Source organism: Vespa mandarinia, chromosome 12, assembly GCF_050613455.1.
Source record: "Vespa mandarinia isolate Hongniang chromosome 12, ASM5061345v1, whole genome shotgun sequence".
Lineage (NCBI taxonomy): Eukaryota > Metazoa > Arthropoda > Insecta > Hymenoptera > Vespidae > Vespa > Vespa mandarinia.
The window spans coordinates 3,659,306-3,681,395 of record NC_140821.1 but is presented as its reverse complement, the minus strand read 5'-3'; the positions used below and the strand labels follow the sequence as shown (position 1 = coordinate 3,681,395).

Here is a 22,090-nt window from a genome sequence, read left to right as displayed (position 1 = left end):
ATATGCACAATTAGCCACTGCACAGATACTCCTCCCACCTGCGCAGTCAGCCAATGCGCAGATCTCCTCCCACCTGCGCAGTATACAACAGCGCAGATAGTATCTGCGCAGTCACTCCTCCCACATGCGCAGATAGACCTTGCGCAGTCACTCCTCCCACCTGCGCAGTCAGCCAATGCGCAGATACTCCTCCCACCTGCGCAGTAAACCACTGCGCAGATAGACCTTGCGCAGCCACTCCTCCCACCTGCGCAGTAAACCACTGCGCAGAAAGACCTTGCGCATCCACTCCTCCCACCTGCGCAGTGGTTTACTGCGCAGGTAGATAGCCCCGCCCACAAGGTACTTTGGCCCCGCCCCCTAGGTAGTTAGCCACGCCCCCTGGTACCTTAGCCCCGCCCCCTAGGTAGTTAGCCCCGCCCCCTAGGTAGTTAGCCCCGCCCCCAGGGTACTTTGGCCCCGCCCCCTAGGTAGTTAGCCACGCCCCCTGGTACCTTAGCCACGCCCCCAGGGTACTTTGGCCCCGCCCCCTAGGTAGTTAGCCACGCCCCCTGGTACCTTAGCCCCGCCCCCAGGGTACTTTGGCCCCGCCCCCTAGGTAGTTAGCCACGCCCCCTGGTACCTTAGCCCCGCCCCCAGGGTACTTTGGCCCCGCCCCCTAGGTAGTTAGCCACGCCCCCCGGTACCTTTGCCCCGCCCCCCGCGCACCTTGGCCCCGCCCCCTAGGTAGTTAGCCACGCCCCCTGGTACCTTAGCCCCGCCCCCAGGGTACTTTGGCCCCGCCCCAAGGTAGTTAGCCACGCCCCCCGGGCACCTTAGCCCCGCCCCAGGATACTTTGGCCCCGCCCCCAGGGTACTTTGGCCCCGCCCCTAGGTAGTTAGCCACGCCCCCTGGTACCTTAGCCCCGCCCCCAGGGTACTTTGGCCCCGCCCCTGGATAGTTAGCCCCGCCTCCTCCCACCTGCGCAGATAGACCCTGCGCAGTCACTCCTCCCACCTGCGCAGTAAACCACTGCGCAGATAGACCCTGCGCAGTCACTCCACCCACCTGCGCAGTCAACCACTGCGCAGATAGACCATGCGCAGTCACTCCTCCCACCTGCGCAGTACCCCACTGCGCAGATAGACCATGCGCAGTCACTCCACCCACCTGCGCAGTAAACCACTGCGCAGATAGACCATGCGCAGTCACTCCTCCCACCTGCGCATTAACCCACTGCGCAGATAGTCTCTGCGCAGTCACTCCACCCACCTGCGCAGTAAACCACTGCACAGATAGTCCCTGCGCTATCACTCCTCCCAATTGCGAGGACATCCGCCCCCCCCAAGTAGACCTCGCCCCTGGATACTTTAGCCCCGTCTCCGGGTAGTTAGCCTCGCCCCTGCATATTTTTCCCCACCTCCCGGATAGTTAGCCCCGGCCTCTAGGAAGTTAGCCTCTCCTACGTTGGTAGTACAATAACTTTTATAACGACGCCATCGTATCTGTCTAAGTTGGTAAAATGTTTCATGGGCTATCACGAGGACGCGATTGGTCACGTTAAATTTCAATCTTCATGGTTTTGCTATAAATGTCAGTCAAATAATCTCTTTTGGACAGGTATGTGATGTCGAAATGCGTGTGGTCCATTCGGTTTATTAAGTCCACCCTCGACTAAAAGAGCCCTAAGGCGCTACGATATTTCGGCACGTGAAACAAGCGCAAAGCGAGTGAGAAATGGTGGGGACGGGTGTGGGGGGGGGTGGAATGGGATGGGGAGGGTCGGGAGGAGAGGGAGAAAAAGTTGAATACGCAGGTAATTGATATTTTCCTTATAGTTAATATTGCAATAATATTTGTACGGCAGTAATAACATTCCAATAATATTTTAATAATATAATTTATAGTATTAAATATTGTGAATATTTCAATGAAACATGAAATGACTAAAGTTTTACGTATTATTTTCATTTCTTTTTGTTCCCATTCATTCTCCCCCACCCTCGCTCGCGTTCCCGCCGTCCTTGTTTTCTTTCTGTTTTTTTTTGGTCTTGTTTTGTTTTTTTTTAACAATTATTAGCAACGCCTCTATCAATTGCTATGATTCAATTGAAAAAGAATGGAGATAAAAATGGACGAACGTTCAGTGAAATATTTCTTTTCTAAACGATGTCTTAATAATCGAACGTTGACATTTCTCGACTCAAGGAAACCGGCAAGGACTTAATTGACGATTGGAATCCGAATCCGTTTTCTCTATCCCGCTGAGTTTCATAAGCCAAGACCAGCCAGGGTAATCGCATAGATCGTTAATTTAATGAAACTTGTCTAAGAAGTCACATTCCATGGGAAAAGTATGACTATCTTAGATGATTTTCTTTTCGGTGCTAAAAAGTAACACGCTCGATTATTTCCCGTTTGAGGACCTTAGGGACGGCCCTAGAATGAACACCCTAGTGATAGATATTTATAGATACCTTAAAGGCATATACCGAGGCTTTTATGTACGATGTGTTTCTAAGATTTACCTTGGCCTCGCATTACGGAATGTATTGGCTATTAAAGACACTGCATTTTATAGAAAAACGTAAGAATCTAGTTAGTCACTGTGTAAAGGAAAAAAGGAAAAAAAGGAAAGGGCAGAGGAAAGGGAAAAATAAAAACCAAGAGCAAAAGGAAATGCGAACGGCCACTTTCATTCGACGTTTATTTCTCGATCGATGCTTTTTATATAAAAAAAGAAAAGAAAAGAAAAAGAAAAAGAAAATAAAAAAGGCATCCGATCAATCCTCGTTATCGAAGTTACGAACAAACGAACGAACGATTGTTTATATCGATTGGCAAGCGTCATTTAAAAACGAACACGTGGAAAAACAATTTTCTTCGTATCGTTTCTTCATTTCTCGTCCGATCGAAATTGCAACGAATGCTATAAGAATTTCAATGTTTGCTAGAAGCGTGACTTAGAAAAAAAGGTTAAAGAAAAAAAAAAAAGGAAAGAAAAGAGAGAGAGAGAGAGAGAGAGAAAGGAAAAGGAACAGAAAAAGGAAGGGAATTGAAATCGTTTAAATCCAAAAAAAAAAAAAGAATTCCCGACCGTATCGAATAATTCCTATTCTCAAAGATACACGAGCGGAGATAAGCGATGTTTTTTTTTTCTTACGACGTCAACTTTCTAATAATAAATCGTGCAAGTTGATTTTCGAAAGAGACGAAAAGGAGGAAGCCCTTAGCAGTCATACATACTTTCATCCTCTTAACTTACTACTTAATGATCATACGAAACGAAATTTCATTCGTTAATTCTCACATACATATACATATGTACGTTCCTATGAACGTATAATAAATACATAGATAAATACGGATACGTATTTACGTACGTATTACATACATACATATATATATATATATATATATACATATATATATATATATGTACGTACGTATGTATGTATGAACGTATATATATATATATAGAAACGAGCTCGAAACCGCTGCTCTCTTCCAATGTACGCCATATTAATTACAATGATTTCCTGCCACTTATGCCCGAGCGAGATTTAAATTATAGATATCTACTATACGCCGGCTTGGTCGAAGGGGAGTGGAGTGGGGCCCTTGACTCGCTTCGAGATTACAGGGTGCCCTCGAGTATTTCAGGAATCAAACTCGCGTCATAACTCTCGGGTCATGGGTCAATCTCTATCCCTCCATCCCTCGACCCACTGCTTTGATACGATCTTCGAAAATCTTACGATAAATCGATACTCTCGAAAAGGGGATATACATCTCGAAGAGGGGGCGGCCATTGTTCAACGGGGGAATGATATCGTCTCAATCTATTCGACGAAGATAGACAGATGGATAGATAAAAAAGGGAGAGAGAGAGAGAGAGAGAGAAACAGAGAAATATTACTAAATACCTTACATTAATAATTATACTATGCAATCGGACGGAATCATAGATAATTTCATTTAAAAACTACACGCGATATTATATATTGTAGTAAATTGATATAAATAAATAGGTACAAATTCCAATTGCAATTTTGTAGAATCATAATAAATGATATCGGATAGAATTACAATATTATAATATTTATTACGAGTGAATAAATTACAATGGCGTTTAGTTGTATTCATAAATTGTTTCGTATAAGAAATAAACTGGCCCTGTAATGTATTTCATGCTAATGGGCAAGTATTCACGCGTCGAATTTTGACAGGCCCCAAGAAAAGGGCCCGATGCTCATGGACGATGAGTCTGCGATCGTCCAACAAAATCTCACAAGGCATTGTACGATCTCGACAATTTGATCGAACCTGCTACGTGGGATTAAATCGATTTAACGAGCATTATCGTTGCTCGGTCATCGATGAGAGATTTTGTCTTTTCTTTTTCTTTTTTTTTTCCTTTCCTTTTCTTTTTTATTATCATTATCATTATCATTATTATTGTTATTATTATTGTTATTATTATTATTATTATTATTATTATTATTATTATTATTATTATTATTATTATTATTATTATTATTATTATTACTATTATTATTATTATTTGTACGATGACCCTCTTTATCCATGACCACAACGAGCCATTCAATTTTCCAGTCAATTAAACACTATTCGTGTCTACCTATTGCCGAGCACTTACCACTCGACGCGCAATAACATCGGGAAACTCGATAAGTATGATAATTGAATAATGAAAACGTTTAACTAGTTCGCAAAAAAGAAAATATATTTACACCCATAGAAAATGATCCGACGTGATGAAAATTAATCCATCAAGTTATACTACGCGTATGAGTGAGTAAAAAGAGGAAAGGGAAGGAATAAAAAAAAAGAACAAAAAAAACAGAGAGAAACAAAAAAAAATTGTAGGAAATACGCATTAAAATTACGATCTAAATTACGCACGAAAAGAAAGAAAAATTGATTGTTTCGTTTTCGTCTCGAAAATTCGAAAGATATATGTGGCTGTACTGAATGGATTATTATTTTTCTTTTTTTTCTTTCTTTCTTTTTTCTTTTTTTTTTTTTGTTCCTCTCGATTATTAATTATTTATTGACTTCGACGTACAATGTTTATCGTTTGGATAATGTAAAACGTTTTAATGTGCATTTGTTTAACGAGCCATTAGGAACGAATTGTTCTTCTAATAATGAGCCGACGAAAAGCTGTAAATCATATTTTCGACATAAAAGAGCGGCGATCGTTGTTGAACGGCCGTAACTCGAGTGGATTGCGTGCGAAAGCAGTCTCGACGAAGGGTCAAACGAAAATATGCTTTCGCCGATGGGAAAGCCAATAGTCCTCATCGCGAAGAAACTCATTGGGAGAACTTTCGGATTTAACGCGTTTTGATTATGTAAAAGTTATTCTTTCGCCGTCCGGTTTTCACTTTTCTGATCATCAAAAGTACTAGGTAAGTACTCACACACTTACTTACATACTTATTTACTTACTTACTTTCCCTTTCTGTGTTTGATTTAAAGTGAAATTTGAACGGACGATGAAAAAGGAAGGAAATTTTTCTTCCTTTTTTTTTTCTCTTCTTCTTCTTTGCAAAATTAATTTCTCACAAAAATTCCCTTGTCGCGGGAAAATTTGCTTGAATTGTTGTGGATGATTTAAAAAAAGAAAAAAAATATTTCCGATTGGTCGAGCTAAATTTTTTTTCTCTCTCTCTCTCTCTCTCTATCTATCTATCTATCTTTTGGGCTAGAAGGGGGTAGTGGTGTGAGAAAAAGGTGGTGGTGGTGATGATGGGAGAGAGGGTGTCCAAGGAAGAAAATGCGAAAGAAATTTTAATATTTCCTTTTTCTCCTCTTTTCGTGAGGGCTGTATGCCTCGAGAGTCTGCTTTACGAGAGACATAAATCACGAGTGTTGCTCGTGAGTGTGAGTGGGCGGAACCATGCGGTACCTCAACCGTACACCATAAATTTGATACATGTTCATTGTGGTGGCTGGTTCGGTGAATAGTCGGTATACTTCTCGCGCGATCGGTGGCCCACAAAACTTTTCGCTGACCAATAAAATATCGCGTTTTCCTTGCCGTTCGATTTCATGAAATTCGTTCGTTCGAATAATCGCCGGAATTTTTTTATCGAAAATGGCCAACATACTTTAATAAAGTAAAGAGGAAGAAAGAGAGAGAAAGAGGGAGAGAGAGAGAGAGAAAGAGAAGATTTATATATATATATATATATATATATATATATATAAAGCTTTTTAAAGATTAATTGATAAGTGAAATAAAAAAAAGAAGGTAATTAAAAAGTATTTTGTAGTTGGCCCAAAGAAGATGAACATCCTCCGACGAGATTGCTGGCATACGAAAAATCTCTGTTCCCGTATTTTTTAAAAGAACCACTTCTCGGATCAGCATCGTGTACGAAAAGTAATTGCGAGATTCGAGATACCAACGTTGGGTGGTTGTGGTTGGCCACGCAATTTCGTTCTACACCTGGTTTCGTTACTGACAAGCTTACACGTATGTACATATGTACGTATGTATTAACGTTACCAATGCGTTCCTTTTGATAATCAGTCCAAGTTGAAAATATCAAACTTTGATAATACGAAATTAGAATTACGAAATTAAATTTATTAATCCAAAAGGTTACATATAAATATTAACGCGTATAAATCGATTGTCCTTCCCACCCCCCACCAAAAAAAGAAGAAAAAGAAAAAAAAGCAGAAAAGAAAAAAAAAGAACAATCGTGAGAAATGTTTTATCGCTATTATTTCGATTTATTAAGATACCTAAACCGCATATCATCATCGATTTCTATATCGTGCTATTTCAAAGGAACGATTTCATACATTACATTACATAGGTACATCTTGTGTAATTTATACGATCACCGCAAAATCTCGTCCCGTGGTTTAACGATTCGACTTAATGATTCGATTTCGATCCGAAGATGATCAGAGAGAAAGAGAAAGAGAGAGAGAGAGAGAGAGAAAGAATTGATTGAGTCAGAAAGAACATCGGGTTCCCCTCGCGTGCGGGCAATCGCTACTTTATTAGAAACGATTCGATATCGGTGGATGATAATCCGTGTAACAGGTCAGAAGAAGCAAGAACGAAAGAGCAACAATAACGAGAATAAGAAAAAAAAAGAATAAGAAGAAGAATAATAAGAAGAAAAAAAAGAAGAAGAAGAAGAAGAAGAAGAAGAAGATAGCAAGTAAAAGGTTCGTGATTTGTATGTGAGTTTCCGCATATAAACGAGCGGACATGAGAAATTGTTTCATCGTTCATTGTTTATGTAGCCAATTATTGTGCCATTCGTTCGCCGAGGGTGGCGTATCACTTACAACAAATCAATTTGAAGCACACACCTTATCCTACGGCCATTCCCATCTCCTTAAACATCGTGTCCCGCTGAGCGGACAATGTTTTGTCTCGCCCAGCTTAAAGACGACCCGTCGAGTCTCTGAACGGTACGCCAGTGTATTTATACCTTATTTTCCTACCTTCGAGATATTCGAACCCCCTTTAAGAAGTTCGTGACCCTACCGGAGTTCTTCTTTGTTCGTGCCACGCGACAACCCGATAAACTCAAGTTTGCAATCCAGACACGAAAGAAAGCGAAAGAGAAAGAGAGGAAGAGAGAGAGATTCATACGAATGCCATGGAAAAAATTGCGATCTTATTTCTTTTATTTTACTATGATGACATATAAAAAAGAAAAAAAAAAAAGAAAGAAACTCTATCGATCAGAATTAATATCTTCGTTTAACTTATTAATATCCTTAATTGAATAATCATATCCTAATTGAATCTTACGATTGATTTGATAATATTTCTTGATTCTTTGTTAAAGTACGAATAAAATGAAATTTATATGATTGAAATTTATACAAAATAAAAGTAATAATTTATTTATTTTAGAATTAATAAAGTAATAGTTTATTTGTTTTAGTATGAGAACGAGTAGTTGCTAATTTAAAATGTTGGCTTTTCTCTCTTTTTCTTTCTCTCTCTCTCTCTCTCTCTCTCTCTCTCTCTAATAAAATTTAAATTAGATCCCACCAAATAATGTTTGAGATTGATCAATCGAGTTCATCGATTTATTATTACACGCGAGCCTGATAATTATTGAAAAATTCTATACGAAGGTTCAATAAAATCGTTTATAAAAGAGATCTCGATTGTTTTCTAATCGTATTCGAAATTATAGATAGGTAAATTTTTTTTCTTTTTTATGCTTACGCATATCATCATCGTGTTCTCCCTCCGTACTGTTTGTCCCGTTAAAGCCCGTATTTAAAGTGGCGTCTCCCTCTTTCACGAAGATAAGACTTAATGGACTTAATGATCGTGCGTGTGCAGGACACGTCGTGACTTAACTTCTTTACGAGGACTTACTTCGTCGTTCTACCAAGATTTTCGTTTTTCCCATTCACCACACTGCGGTTTTACCTATCGTAAACTTTAACATCGATTTAAATGTTAACTACGTGACGCGTTAATTTCAAAAGGCGTTTCCTAACAATCTCTCTTACCAACAAATCATGTTCTATCATTTTAATGTGATTAGATAACGAAAAACGAAAAAAGGGAAAAAAAAATAGATTGTCTTCTTCTTTCTTTTTTTTTTTTTAAATATTCTCATTAACAGTAATAATAATAATAATAATTATTATTATTATTATTATTTATTATTGTTGTTGTTGTTGTTGTTGTTGTTGTTATTTGTTTTTGTTTAGAACATTCAGAAATATTATTAATATAATTCGTTTTTAACATGAAATTTGCAATGAAGTGATCTCACTCTTACGTTATATTAATATCAGATTGAAAATATACCTCGTTCCACCATAAAATTCGCCAATCTGAGAATCGTGCTGTGAGCTTTGGCAAATCGATCACGAGGTCCTATCACTTAGAAAGAAACGATGCTGTTCCTCGTCGTATACTCGACTCGTGGGGTTCGTACAACTAATTAGCATGCTAATTAACCGGCACCGAAGATTTTAAAGACTCGTGGAGAAGGGAACTTCTATAGGGTGATATTCTTTCTCCGTCTCTTTCAAACTAACTTTCTCTTCGCCGTCATAATCTCGAGTTAATGATAATCCTGTAGCAAGATAAAAATGGTTTTTAACTATTATCGAACGTCGAATATTATTTTCGAGAGAGAAAGAGAAAGAGAGAGAGAGAGAGAGAAAGAATGAAAATTGACGATCGATGAAAGGGGGAAAAAAAAAAAAGAAAAATAGAGAAAAGAAACAAAAACCGAAACTTCGAATCGAATTACCGTTAAGAGTTAAAACCATTATAAAGGCAATTAATTTATTTTCTTTTGGAATTACATCAAAGATGGGCGAGGTGAGAGACGTGGGGAGGGGGGGGCCAATGTGGAGAGGAGGCCCCGGGAAGTGATGAGCATACTCGATTGTCATACTTTGACCATAAACGTTCACGGTGCTACTTCCACTTTCATAATGTCACGGCAAGAACGTTAGTTCTGAAACAACGTAATAATTTCCAACTGTTAAAGTTTCTCCCTTCTATTCTCCCCCTCCTATCCCCCTTACCCTACTCTGTCCTCCTCCTCCTCCTCCTCCTCCTCCTTCTCTTTCTCCTCTCACCTCTCTATCGACGAAGCCATTAATTGGTACATTAATACCGGATTTCTGAATGCCGGAATGTCTCCACGGAATTAAGTGTTAAACGTTTGCAACTTTCTAAACGCTAATGGTCGAACCACCGACGATATTACTTTTTCGTTGAGTTAAATGACTTAATTAGCAGAACGAATAATTATTTGTCGAAGATGCCAATAGACACGTATACTTTTTCCCTTTATCCTTTAGCGAGGGTAATGAGAATGATTACCGTTATTAGGGATTAGATTTATTGCAGAGGAGAAAGCTATAATATTATTATGTAACTTATTGAGAGAGATATGTTAGGCCGTACGAACATTTAAAACTATTCAGACTATTTCGAAATGAAAAGGTTTATCAATGTAATATGAATCTCGGAAGAATTATTGTTATTATTAAATTAATATTTTGTATCTCATAAAAAAAAAAAAAAGAAAAAAGAAAAGGTGATATGATTCGTTGATACGCAGGTGTAAAATGTACGAGTCGGTTCTTTTATGAGAATATTTTTTGTTTCTTTTTTCTGTCTTTATTTTCTTTTTTTTTTTCTTTTTTTTTTTAAGTAAGGCTCAGGAAACATTGCACAATAGGTCTCCGTTACTTTAGTGAACATTATTCATGAAGAATATCAATTTAGAATTTATTCTTTCACGAATTCACGTATGCCAATTTTCAAGCGTCGAAAACTCTTGCTTCCCTTTTTTTTGCCCAGCGGAAAAAAGTGGAACAAAAAGAATTTAATTCGAGAGTTTAAAAGTATCGACGATTTTCCCGTTCCCACGCCTTCTTGGTTGGTACCAACATGACCTCGGCACGCGAACCCTAAGTTTCTCGAAAAGTTTGAGAACAGTCAGGTTCAATGGTCGATGATGAACATTAGTTATTTTTCGATCGACTTTTTCGATCGACGAATAATACATAAATGTTAATTGAACTTAAATAATATCTTGTTTAAATCGATCTCTATTATCAATCATATCATCAAATCATTTATAAAAAGATATTAAATATCATTTTTAACGTCTCAACGGAAATTCGATTTATTTGAATTCATCAAAAAAAAAAAAAAAAATCCGTCCTCGTAAAATCGTTAAGGAGAAGGGGAAAAAAAAATTATGTACGTCAAAGTATAACACGATCGCGAACTTAAAGTTAACTAAAAGTGTTTCGAAATTGTTGAAATTTTTAATTGAATGGACCAATGTAAAAAAAGAAAAAAGTATATTGTAACGTAGTAGATAATAATGGTAAATGAAATATAAGTTGGAAAAAAGTTACGAACAATATTGAACTTTTTGTTGGCTCGGTAAGTCTATTAAGGACGCAGAAGGAGCGTTAAGTAGACTCAAAGAAGATGGCTTATGGAGATTCTTCGTATTAATAACCACCATCTCTAGTCCTTCTGCCTAAGACAAGCCGCAAAGTCAAGATCACAGAGGTTAAGGCGTGTTCAACAAGCTGCTCATGGCTACCACTTAAAGGGCCGCCCCCAGTCGTATGCATACGGAAGTGCAACATAACTTATTCTTCGTACATACATACATGCATACATACATACATACATACATACATATATATATATATGCATAGAACATACGTACGTATGTATGTATGTAAGTATATAGCTCAAATTGCAATTACTCTTTAAAATCATTAACTTATCAATATTTTCTTGTTGATTTTAACAATATGACAATAATTAATGATCGATCGATTAGTCGCGAATTATTTTAATATTAAAAATTTTTTTATCCTCATATCATTTTATCATCCAAACGTGTAATATCTGATTTTTTTTTTCTTTCCTTTTTTTTTTCTTTACCAATGTAAAAAGAAAAAAAAAAGCTTGATATAGTTTAACGCGATTTTATGAATAACATGCAAAGAGAGGTATATAAAGGTAATGTCTATAAATCATCATCTCTCTGTTCTTCCTTTAACCGTAGCGCTCTTAACATTAAAAATTACAATGCACGATCTGTAAGATTTATTCACGAGGTCAGAAGTGATATATCGCCGTGAGAGTTCTACCATTGTTTGCGAGTAAGTTCATAACCATGAAGACCGTGCCACTGCTTCGACTAACAGCTTCCTCGCTATCAATAATATGATCACTTTTGTGATTATAATTAACAGGTATTATACATACGGAATTTTTAATGACAATGATTACGTAGACTTACCGTTCGGAGTTTGTCTGCATAGCCTGGCGAACATCCTTTTGATTTGTCGAGGAACGTTCACCTGTAAAAAAAAAATTAAAAAGAAAAGAAAGAAAAGAAAGAAGAAAAGAAATACAAAGAAAGAAAGAAAGAGAGAGATAGAAATAGAGATAGAGTGAGAATGGGAAAACGAAAAAAAGAAAAAGATAATAATTAACGCAAAAGAATGTGATACTTTTCCTTTTCTTTTTTGTTTTCTTTTTTGTTCTTTATTTTTGTTTTGTTTTTTTTTTCCTTTCTTTGTCTTTTTTTTTGTCTTTCAGTCTCGTATAATTGAAAGTAAGATAAGATATGTGATAGTACGAGTAACCAATAATAATAAGTAATAAAGAATAAGGAGACGTAGATGATAATCAATCAAAATATAGCGTTTTGTCGGCTTATAATTATAAACGAACGTGTGTGTACGTTAATTAGTAACGCTAATTACGTTGAACAACGACATGTGAATACTATCGCAATACAATTCTGAGTCCGGTCATGTGACCATTTGGTTTATCCTATTTGTCCCTGCATAAATAGAAAGATTTAAGGATCGATAAGAAAGGGATACCATATGCAAATCCTTAGTTCAAAGTTTATAGCATCTAATTAACCATATTAACGGTTTCGAACTTAATAAAACCGGTTCTCGTATTTTTAATTGACTTCATTTAAAGACTCCATAAATTCATCAGATTTCGTGACTACTTTAGTTGGTATACACGAATGAATCTCTTCATTCTCTCTGTTTCTCTCTCTCTCTCTCTCTCTCTCTGTTTCTCTCTCTCTCTCTCTCTCTTTCTCTCTCTCTCTCTCTGTATTTTTTTCCCTTGCAATCTTTCTTAATCAGTGCTAATTACGATATATCTTTCACGTATCGTGCGAAAGTAACCGAAACGTGACAAGCATATCGGTATATTGATTTTTTTCACGATTAAACCAAACCAAATATATACATACATATGTGTTTATAAATATATAAATTGAAAAAAAGAAGAGAAAAAAAAGAAAAGAAAAAAAAATGGAAGAGGAAAGAAAAAGAATCAATTTGGATAGACCGAGAAGAAGAAAAAAAGAAAAAAAAATAGAAAATAATTTATCCCAGAAAGATCGTCGAATTAAAATTATCCGACGATGATCACGTGAAGATATAAAAGAAAGGAGAAAAGTCTCACGTGATAACTCGATAAAATAACGTTTTATAATTTTTAGTGATCGCTAATCGCATGCAGAAGATGAGAACGAAATAACTAGGCAATACCGGAATGGTAAGTATATGTAACTTGTTCGATCGATTCTCGTGAAGAGAAGGTGATGGATAGGAGAAGTGATGGATAAGATGACTGGGTTGAGGTGGGTGGAAGATGATAGGGATAGAGGCAGGGGCAAGTAGTTCAAAAAGAGAAAAAAAAAGATAATTCCCCCCACCCGCCCCCCACCCTTTCCCCCCAGTCCAACTCCTTCATGATTGTTAACCGAACGACGTCAAGAGACGGTAATACGGACTTGGTGATGGACGATCGAGGAGCCGGAAGTGGGGCTAGAAAAAAAAGCTGGCATTTAGAGACACGTTCAGACTCATCCCGTGAATGCCTACACGTCGAAAGAGTTGGGCTCGAAAGCATGTTAGGGCAACAACACGTTCCTCGGCTGTTTGACATAACCAGTTCGGAGCTGCGGGCAAGGACGACCCCTCCTCTCTTTTCTTCTCTCCTTCTCTCTCTCTCTCTCTCTCTCTCTCTCTTTCTTTCTTTCTTTCTTTCTTTCTCTCTTTTACTTCTCATATTCTCCTACTCACCTTCGATCTTTCTCTTTCTCCGGGCACAAACGGTCGACCCTGACCATCGCAATATATCACTGGTACTGTACAGTTGCCATTAAGAAATTGACTTTATTCTCGTGTCAATGTCAAATGCTTCGTGGGTATCATGAATTTGATAAAAAGAATTATTCGTGAAATTCAACCTCGATGAATATTATTTGGAATTTCTTTTTCCTTTTTTTTTTCTTTTTCTTTTTCTGTTTTTCTTTTTTTTTTTTTTGATATTAAGAGATAAACAAAGTAAGAGAAATTCTTTTTTTTTTTTTTTAATCAGAATTAACTCGTTACGCAAGTCGAGGTATAATTGTTGGTTGATCGATACCTGAAGGATACGTTAATAAGATGATATTCTTAACAATTTAACGAGCACAAGTTTAATGAAATTATTTGTTAAATCTGAACTCTCTCTCTCTCTCTCTCTCTCTCTCTCTCTCTCTCTCTCTCTCTCTCGGATATTATTTCGAATTTTTTCGAAAGAAAGATAGGAAATGAAAGTCGCGTAGAAATTTTTTTTAATTAAAATTAACTCGTTATATAAGCCATTATACATATATATATATATATATATATATATATATATATATATATATATATAGTTGACATTGGCACGTGAAAGAAGATGTTAATAAGCTAATTTTCTTAACGATTTTGAGTAAAAGTTGTAGATAATGATAATAAATCGAATAATTTAGTTAACGACGACCGATAATCCTAGTTGATATAATCATTGATAACGATAATGTCGACAGGACATAGTTGTTAGCGCGGTAGTATCCGTATATGTATATATATTATCTCTTTGATCAACCGTTAGGTTTACCACCAAAAGATACTTATCGAGTGATATAACTTTTATATCTTATCGGTGGTTGTTACAAGTTATTTTATACTATGATCGTATGCATTTTAGGATATTCTAATTAGAATTTTAACTTTTGTTATCGATTGAATTTCATTGAAAATATTATTTCTATTTAAGTTGCAATTGTACGATAGCTATGTCAGATTATAATAAGGGATAATCGAATAATTGAAAGATTGAATAGAAGATAAAAAGAAAAAGAAGAAGAGGAAAGAAAAGGGATAATAAAATATTTGAAAATGATTTTGAATGTGATGCACGACGGGATACGATGAATCTACATTTGAAGAGCATGAACTGCATAATGTCTATGCATGAGATAATAAATTATGAATTTTCCTAACTCGTACTGGTTAGTGAAAATTCATATAGAAGATGAAGAAGAAAATGAAGAAGAAGAAGAAGAAGAAAAGAAACTTTGACCTTTGGGTAACGACACGGTGATATATAATTAACGAGGTCAAAAGGTTTCCTTCGCAGGATTCGAATAACACTCAAATGAAATCTTGCATCGTGCCGATCATCATGTTCTTTACACAGTGCTATGTCATAGCGTGTCGAGATATCTCGAATCATCAGATTACACCTATCCATGGTGTCTCACTCTCTCTCTCTCTCTCTCTCTCTCTCTCTCTCTCTCTCTCTCTCTCTCTCTCTCTCTCTCTCTCTCTCTCTCTTTCTCTCACATATACCTACACATAGATTTACTCTGACGTACGACTAATTGCACAAATAATTGCATCGATATCACATTGACACGATAAATATTTCTATCTCCTATCGTACATTAATAGCTTCATTATGTTAAATATTAACATAATATTTCGTTCTTCTTTTTCTTTTTTTCTTTATTTATTTTTCCTCTTCTTTTTTTTCTTTTTATTATTATTATTATTATTATTATTATTATTATTATTATTATTATTATTATTATTATTATTATTATTATTATTATTATTATTATTATTATTATTATTATTATTATTATTATTATTATTATTATTATTATTATTATTAAAATTATTATAATTATTATTATCATTATTATTATTATTATTATTATTATTATTATTATTATTACTATAATAATTATTATTATTATTATTATTATTATTATTATTATTATTATTATTATTATTGTTATTATTACTATTATTTAAAATCAAATTAATGAGCTCGCTATATTGACAGGATGACCGACTCGTGATTCACTCACGTTTCAAGTTTTTTTATTCGTTCTTATTGAATCGTCACGTTCAAGTTATGTATAAATTTGTGCAAAAAATAAACTTGATACGCCGTAGGTGTTCCGAGTAGATCGATGATCTCTAGTAGATATATATATATATATATATATATATATATATATATAACGAATAACAAGAAGAAAATGGAAGGAGAAAGGAAAAAAGAAAGAGTGAAAGATCGAAGAGAAATATGATGTTCCGAAGATTGAAAAAAAAACAAAAAAAAAAAAAACAAAAAAAAACAAACAGGAAAAAGAAAAAAAAATTGAATCGAGTACTCGGTAAAAATCATATCGACAGTTAGCAGTAAACTACTTCGATTACTAATTTTTCAATCATAAATGCATGAATGTTAGTGAATCTACGATGTGTCCGTGTTGTCCTCGGCTTGACGTTGATGAATCAAGACGCGTAAGAGAGGGAATATTTATTGCAAAAACAGATCGAAGATGAATCAATCTGAAGAGCTATTAAAGGAGTAGAGAAAGAGGGTGGAGGGAGAAGAAAAATAAGAGGGAAAGAGAGAGAGAGAGAGAGAGAGTGAGAGAGAGAGAGAGAGAGATAGAGAGAGGCATTAAATTTCATTACATGCACCTTGTTTTGCAGGAATATGATTCCGAAGACCTACCATCGAGAAGATTGTTGGTTCTCCGTCATCCTGACAATTTCATATTTTACTTGTTGAATATAAATTTTTATTACATTAATAGTAATCATTTCCGTCATCTAACATCGGTATTCAATCGAATCGAATCGAATCATTCGCGAATTCCAATATTAACAAATTATTGATTATATCACATCAGTTAATAATCGACGATTATTTGTGATAAGATTAAAAAGTGATAATTATATATTATATCAATTGATAGACGTGCGCATGCGCGTCCGTAACTATTTTATCGATATATCTTTATTTTTTTTCTTTTTTTTTTTTTTTTTACCGTAAATTTATTATGAGAATAAAAGAAGTCGAACGCAACGAATATCATTCACGTACAGAGACAGAGAACGATAATAAATTTACTCGTTACATGTTATTAAACGTTGACAACTATCAGATTATGTTTAATGCATATATAACGTATAAAATCATTTCGTATAAATAATCGTATTCAATGTTATAAAAAATAAAAGAAGAATAAAAAAAGAATAAATAAATAAATAAACAAATTCTCTTCTCGGAACGTATTCATTATCTCACACGTGCTCGCGCGATGGTCTATCGAAGAGATCAAAGAAAAAAAGAGAGAGAGAGAGAGAGAGAGAGAGAGAGAAAAAAAAGCAAAAGAAAAGGAAAGAAAAAAAGAAAGAAAGAAAAAAAAACTGTCCTATAAAAATTTCTTAGGAAATAATATAATTGATAAATAATTGTACATCCGCCGGTATTGTCGATAAAAAAATAATAGAATATTAAAGAACATTAAGAGGAAAAATAAAGAACATTATATGGAATCATTTTTTTTTTCGTTTACTTTTCTCTCTCTCTCTCTCTCTCTCTCTCTGTCTCTATCTATCTCTCTTTCCCTCTCTCTCTCTCTCTCCCCGTACAATTACTTAACAGTAGTATTTAAACTTTACAAAGTAAAATACTACTTTCCATTTCTATCCTTCCCCCATGATTCCTGCACAGTGTAGGTGCTTTATATATCACAGTGTACCGTGACAAGAAACAAGGAATTGCACGACTACGACGACGACGACGACGACGACGACGAAGAAAAGAGGAAGAAGTAGAAAAAGAAAAGAAGTAGAAGTAGAAGAAGAAGAAGAAGAAGAAGACGAAGATGAAGAAAAAAGGACGAAGAAATAGAAGAAGAAGAAGAAGACGAAGATGAAGAAAAAAGGACGAAGAAATAGAAGAAGAAGAAGAAGAAGACGAAGACGAAGATGAAGAAAAAAGACGAAGAAAAAGATGAAGAAGTAAAAAAACAAAAAGAAGAAGAAGAAGAAGAAGGAGACGAAGAAGTAGAAGAAGAAGGAGGAGAAGGAGGAGGATGAGGAGGATGAGGATAACGTGACCACCCTCCGTGTACGAATGGTAAACGGATACGAGCATCTGGACACCGGATACTGTGGTTCGTTACCCTCGCATCTTCCACACCGGAAACCATTCTTCGCACTGAAGGTAAACGCCCTCTGAGCTTTCCACCGACGATCCGCTTGGCAGATCGTTAACGATCGTATGTATATATGTACGTCGAAGTTATCTTTCTAGATTATCTCGATACCTCGTCGGGTTCCTTTTACGAGAAGACGAGATCGACTTCGTTCCGCTTAAACTTTGTAATAACCTTTCTCTCTCTCTTTCTCTCTCTCTTTCTCTTTCTGTCTTTTCTCTTTCTTTCTATCTCTCTCTTTTTTCCCTCTCTCTCTCTCTGTCTCTCTTTCTGTCTCTTTGAGGCATAGAATGAGTCAGCCAAAATTTATATACCTCAAATATCCATCCATGATTTTGTATATAATGAAAAATTTTCAAAGTTATTTTGCATTTGACGAAAATATGATAAAAATGTATCTTCTATATAGAAAATATCTATGAAATTAAAGAAAAAGATAATCGAGAATATATATTGTTAATTGATTCAGACTATATTCGATTAATTTATACAATATCAATTTGGACAGGGCAACACCAGTAAAACTCATAAATCTATTATGATGCATCTGACAAAAGATGCATTACTTCAAATGATCTTTAACAATCTTCAATGATCTTTAACAAATTGACTTTGTTGTCAATTATAATGATAATTCATATATGTATTATACATTTTTTACGTATAACATCTATCGTATAAAAGTTGTCAACTTTTTCTCATTATCATTGGTTCGATTATGGAATTTCTTCTCTGGTATAATCGAAGTAAAAAAAAAGAAAAAAAAAAAAAGAAAAAAGAAAAAAAGGAAAGAAAGAAGAAGCAGAAGAAGAAGAAAAGCAAGGGGGAAAAAAATTAAAAAAAAAAAGAAAAAATAAAAAAGAATTAGGTGGCTAACTCGTTGCTTCGAGTGGATCAAGTGTCGGATACGAAAACTTGATAGGAAAGGTACGTTAACTCTGGTGAGCTTGTTAGCTGGGTGACCGTTTTCAATCTTGGCGATGTCAGCGGGTGTCGAAGTGAGGCGCGAAGATGCGTCTTTGAAAAGAATCCTCTCTCTTTCTCTCTTTCTCTCTCTCTCTCTCTTTCTCTTTTTCTCTCTCTCTCTCTCTCTCTCTCTCTCTCTCTCTCTTTCTCAAGAACGAGTGACGACTTCCCGTGTGAACCTGCGGGACTCGCTCGTCCAGTCTCTCTTTGATTGTACCAACCGCCTTCTTCTTCTTCGTCTTCGTCTTCTTCCTCCTCCTCCTCCTCCTCCTCCTCCTCCTCCTCCTCCTCCTCCTCCTCGTCTTTCTCCTTCTCTTTTTCTTTTTCTTATTTTGTATAGATCGATCATTGATAAGAGTTTGATCAGCATAAATGAACGGAGCTCTTTCATGTGATTGTCACAAAAGTATTTTGAATTCAATTAGGATAGCATTATTTTCATCATTTGTATTAATTAGGCACCAAATGTGTGCTCTCTCTCTCTCTTCCTCTCTCTTCTTCTCTCCTTCTCTCTCTCTCTCTCTCTTTCCTATTTATTAAATAGTAAATATATATATATGTATATACTATAATATTTAGTTAAATAATTTTTAATAATATAAATTTATTTAATATAAAATTGACATTTACTTCGGTAAAATAAATAAAATAAAATAATTATTATGACTCGTTAACGTTCGATTTGACGATGTTATGGGGAATCAATTGAGAGGAGAAGTCGATAACGTTATCCACTATGTCTCTCGGTCAATATACTATGCTCCTTCTCTTTTACAAGTGAATACAGAATGTTAAAGTAAAAAATCGTTAGGCACACGCGAGAATCTTAAAGCTCTTTAAGAAGCAACGAACGTCGAGCCAAGCTTGAATGCAACTGATTGCATTCAAGTGGGTCCTTCCTTTGACTATGCCAGCACATGTCTAATAACTTGACGACCTCCCTTCTACTACTATTACTATTATTATTACTACTACTACTACTACTACTATTACTACTACTACTACTTGCTTAGAATTGAATCGATACTAAACATCAAGTACCAGCCATACTTTAAACGTCCCTCTTGATTATATCGGACATCATTTTTTTCTCTTCTCCTTCTTTTTCTCTTTCCTCCCTTTTTTTTCTTTCTTTCTTTCTTTCCTTTTCCATTTTTCTTTTCTTTCTTTTTTTTTCTTTTTTTCTCGTTTTTTTGTTTTTTGTTTCAAATACGTCGACAAGATTACAACATTATCTAGATCGTTCTAAAAGTGTATTATAAATTGATTCATGCCATTTGCCTTTAATTTCCTTTTCTTTCTTTTTTTGTTCTTTTTTTTACTTGTTAAATTATTTCCAACGAGTAAGTTCGTTGAAACCGTTATTTCGATTATTATCTCTATCTTACTAGATCGAAAAGTGTATAATACAATTGAACTTTTTTCTAAGGATCGTTTACGTTTCGATCGTTAAATTTGTCGTATTGCAATTATAATATATCTATAATATTTTTGAATTTCTTAGTGATCTCATAATTGTTACAAACTTAATGGCAAATCAATCGTAATCTTATTCACCGTTAGCTTACGATGCTCCGTGCTCTACGAAGCGTGAACCGTGTAATTAGGACATTTCTTCTCCTTCCCTTTTCCGCCATGCTCTCTCTCTCTCTCTCTCTCTCTCTCTCTCTCTCTCTCTCCGGCTTTATTCCAGATCGTTGGTCCATGATCTAGGAATGATCAAAGCTCAGGCTATAAAACTAAAGTAGCTGGTAAAGTTTATCGATGGTGAACGGTATCGTCGTTATATTATACGAGTTGCATGTTGAAATTATTGCTCGAGGCTAGGTAATTAGATGATCTCCTCTCTCTCTCTCTCTCTTCTCTCTGTCTCTCTCTCTCTCTCTTTTTCTCTCTCTCTTTCTTTCTAACTATATCTGATACTAATGTCAATCTAACGTTTTATCATTAATTGGATACTTGTATATGTGTAGAGGTTAAGTAAAAGTAAGAATATTTCGTTTTTTGCAATTGCATAAATTGCTTTCGCGAAATGTGTGAATACATGTGTGTGTGTGTGTGTGTGTGTGTATATATATATATATACATATAAATATATAAAATATTAAAATGAGACGAATGAGGAAATGGAAAGGATGCAAATATTAAAGAAATTCTTGAATAAATTTGATTTAGATCAGCCGAGGTACACGTGTGCTGCGTAAGTATGCCAACGATGGCCTTGATTTTTCACGGCGTTAATTCGTCGATGATTATAGAGGTTGGACCACTTTGATGTAGCCCACTTTGCGTAGGTAAATATGCATAAAAATGCATCTGGCGTACGAGAAGCAATAATCTCTTCTCTCCTTGATGATTATGTTTTAACATTGATCACGAGAGAAAACAACAATACAAGCAATACAATCAATTATAATGAATTATTATTGAAAATATTTTTTATGAAAAATTTTCTCACCTTCGAATACCTTGAACAAAAATTTACCCTTAAGACGTCATATTAGATGATGGTTTTATAATGGAAAAGAAAGTTCGACGAAGAAAGGGAGAAAAAAAATACACACATATATATACAAAAAAAAAAAAAGAAAAAAAAAAAAAATACAGAAAAAAAGAAATTCGAAAATATGTTCTCTTTGAAAACGCCGATTGGCCAGTTCGACCCAATCAATCCTGGCCAGGTTCATCGTCCAACAAAGAACCGGATTCACGCGTCGAAGAAAAAGAACGGTCCACCCTCTCCTTGGTTCGTTTACATACACGAATCGGGACTCTCGAAATTGCCGCAAAAATTCTACCTTGTTCCTGCCAGTTATCTCTGATCGCTAATTTGTTATACATATAAGAAAAATAAAATAAAATAAAATAAAATAAAAAAAAAAAAAAAAAAATAATAAAAAGAAAGAAAGAAAGAAAAAAGAATAAAATAAAATAATGAAAAAAATAGAAGAAAAAAAAATAAATAAATAAATAAATAAACAAAAACCAAATCGAAAAGAAAAAATTTTCTTTCGGACGAGGGGAAGGACGATTTTTTTTCTAAATTTCTTCCTTCCTTTTTTTCATTAGAAACTCGAGCTAACAAAGTTGACGAGTTTCAACGCCAGATATCACGAATACAGTATGACATTAGAAGAGACCATAGTGCGTTTAGTTCCTTTCTTCGGATTTACAAGAACGAAGATAGAAAGAAAAAAAGAAAGAAAGAAAGAAAAGGAAAGGAAAGGAAAAAAGAAGGGAAAAAAAAGGAAAG

The 22,090-nt window shown here is 35.3% G+C and overlaps 1 protein-coding gene across 5 annotated transcripts in view; it reads right to left on the bottom strand.

Moving 5' to 3' along the window:
- The window catches only part of LOC118450950 (uncharacterized), a 48,557-nt gene that overhangs the window by 17,840 nt on the left and 8,627 nt on the right, over positions 1-22,090 (bottom strand). For 4 of the 5 annotated variants that reach the window (XM_035886981.2, XM_085660530.1, XM_085660531.1 and 1 more), the window contains exon 2: positions 11,800-11,860. In XM_035886981.2, coding sequence (XP_035742874.1) covers positions 11,800-11,833 — 34 coding nt within the window. In that variant the 5' untranslated portion in view covers positions 11,834-11,860. Of the gene's footprint in view, positions 1-11,799; positions 11,861-13,618; positions 13,716-22,090 lie in introns of those variants that run through there. The other variant, XM_035886983.2, reaches the window with a different exon arrangement.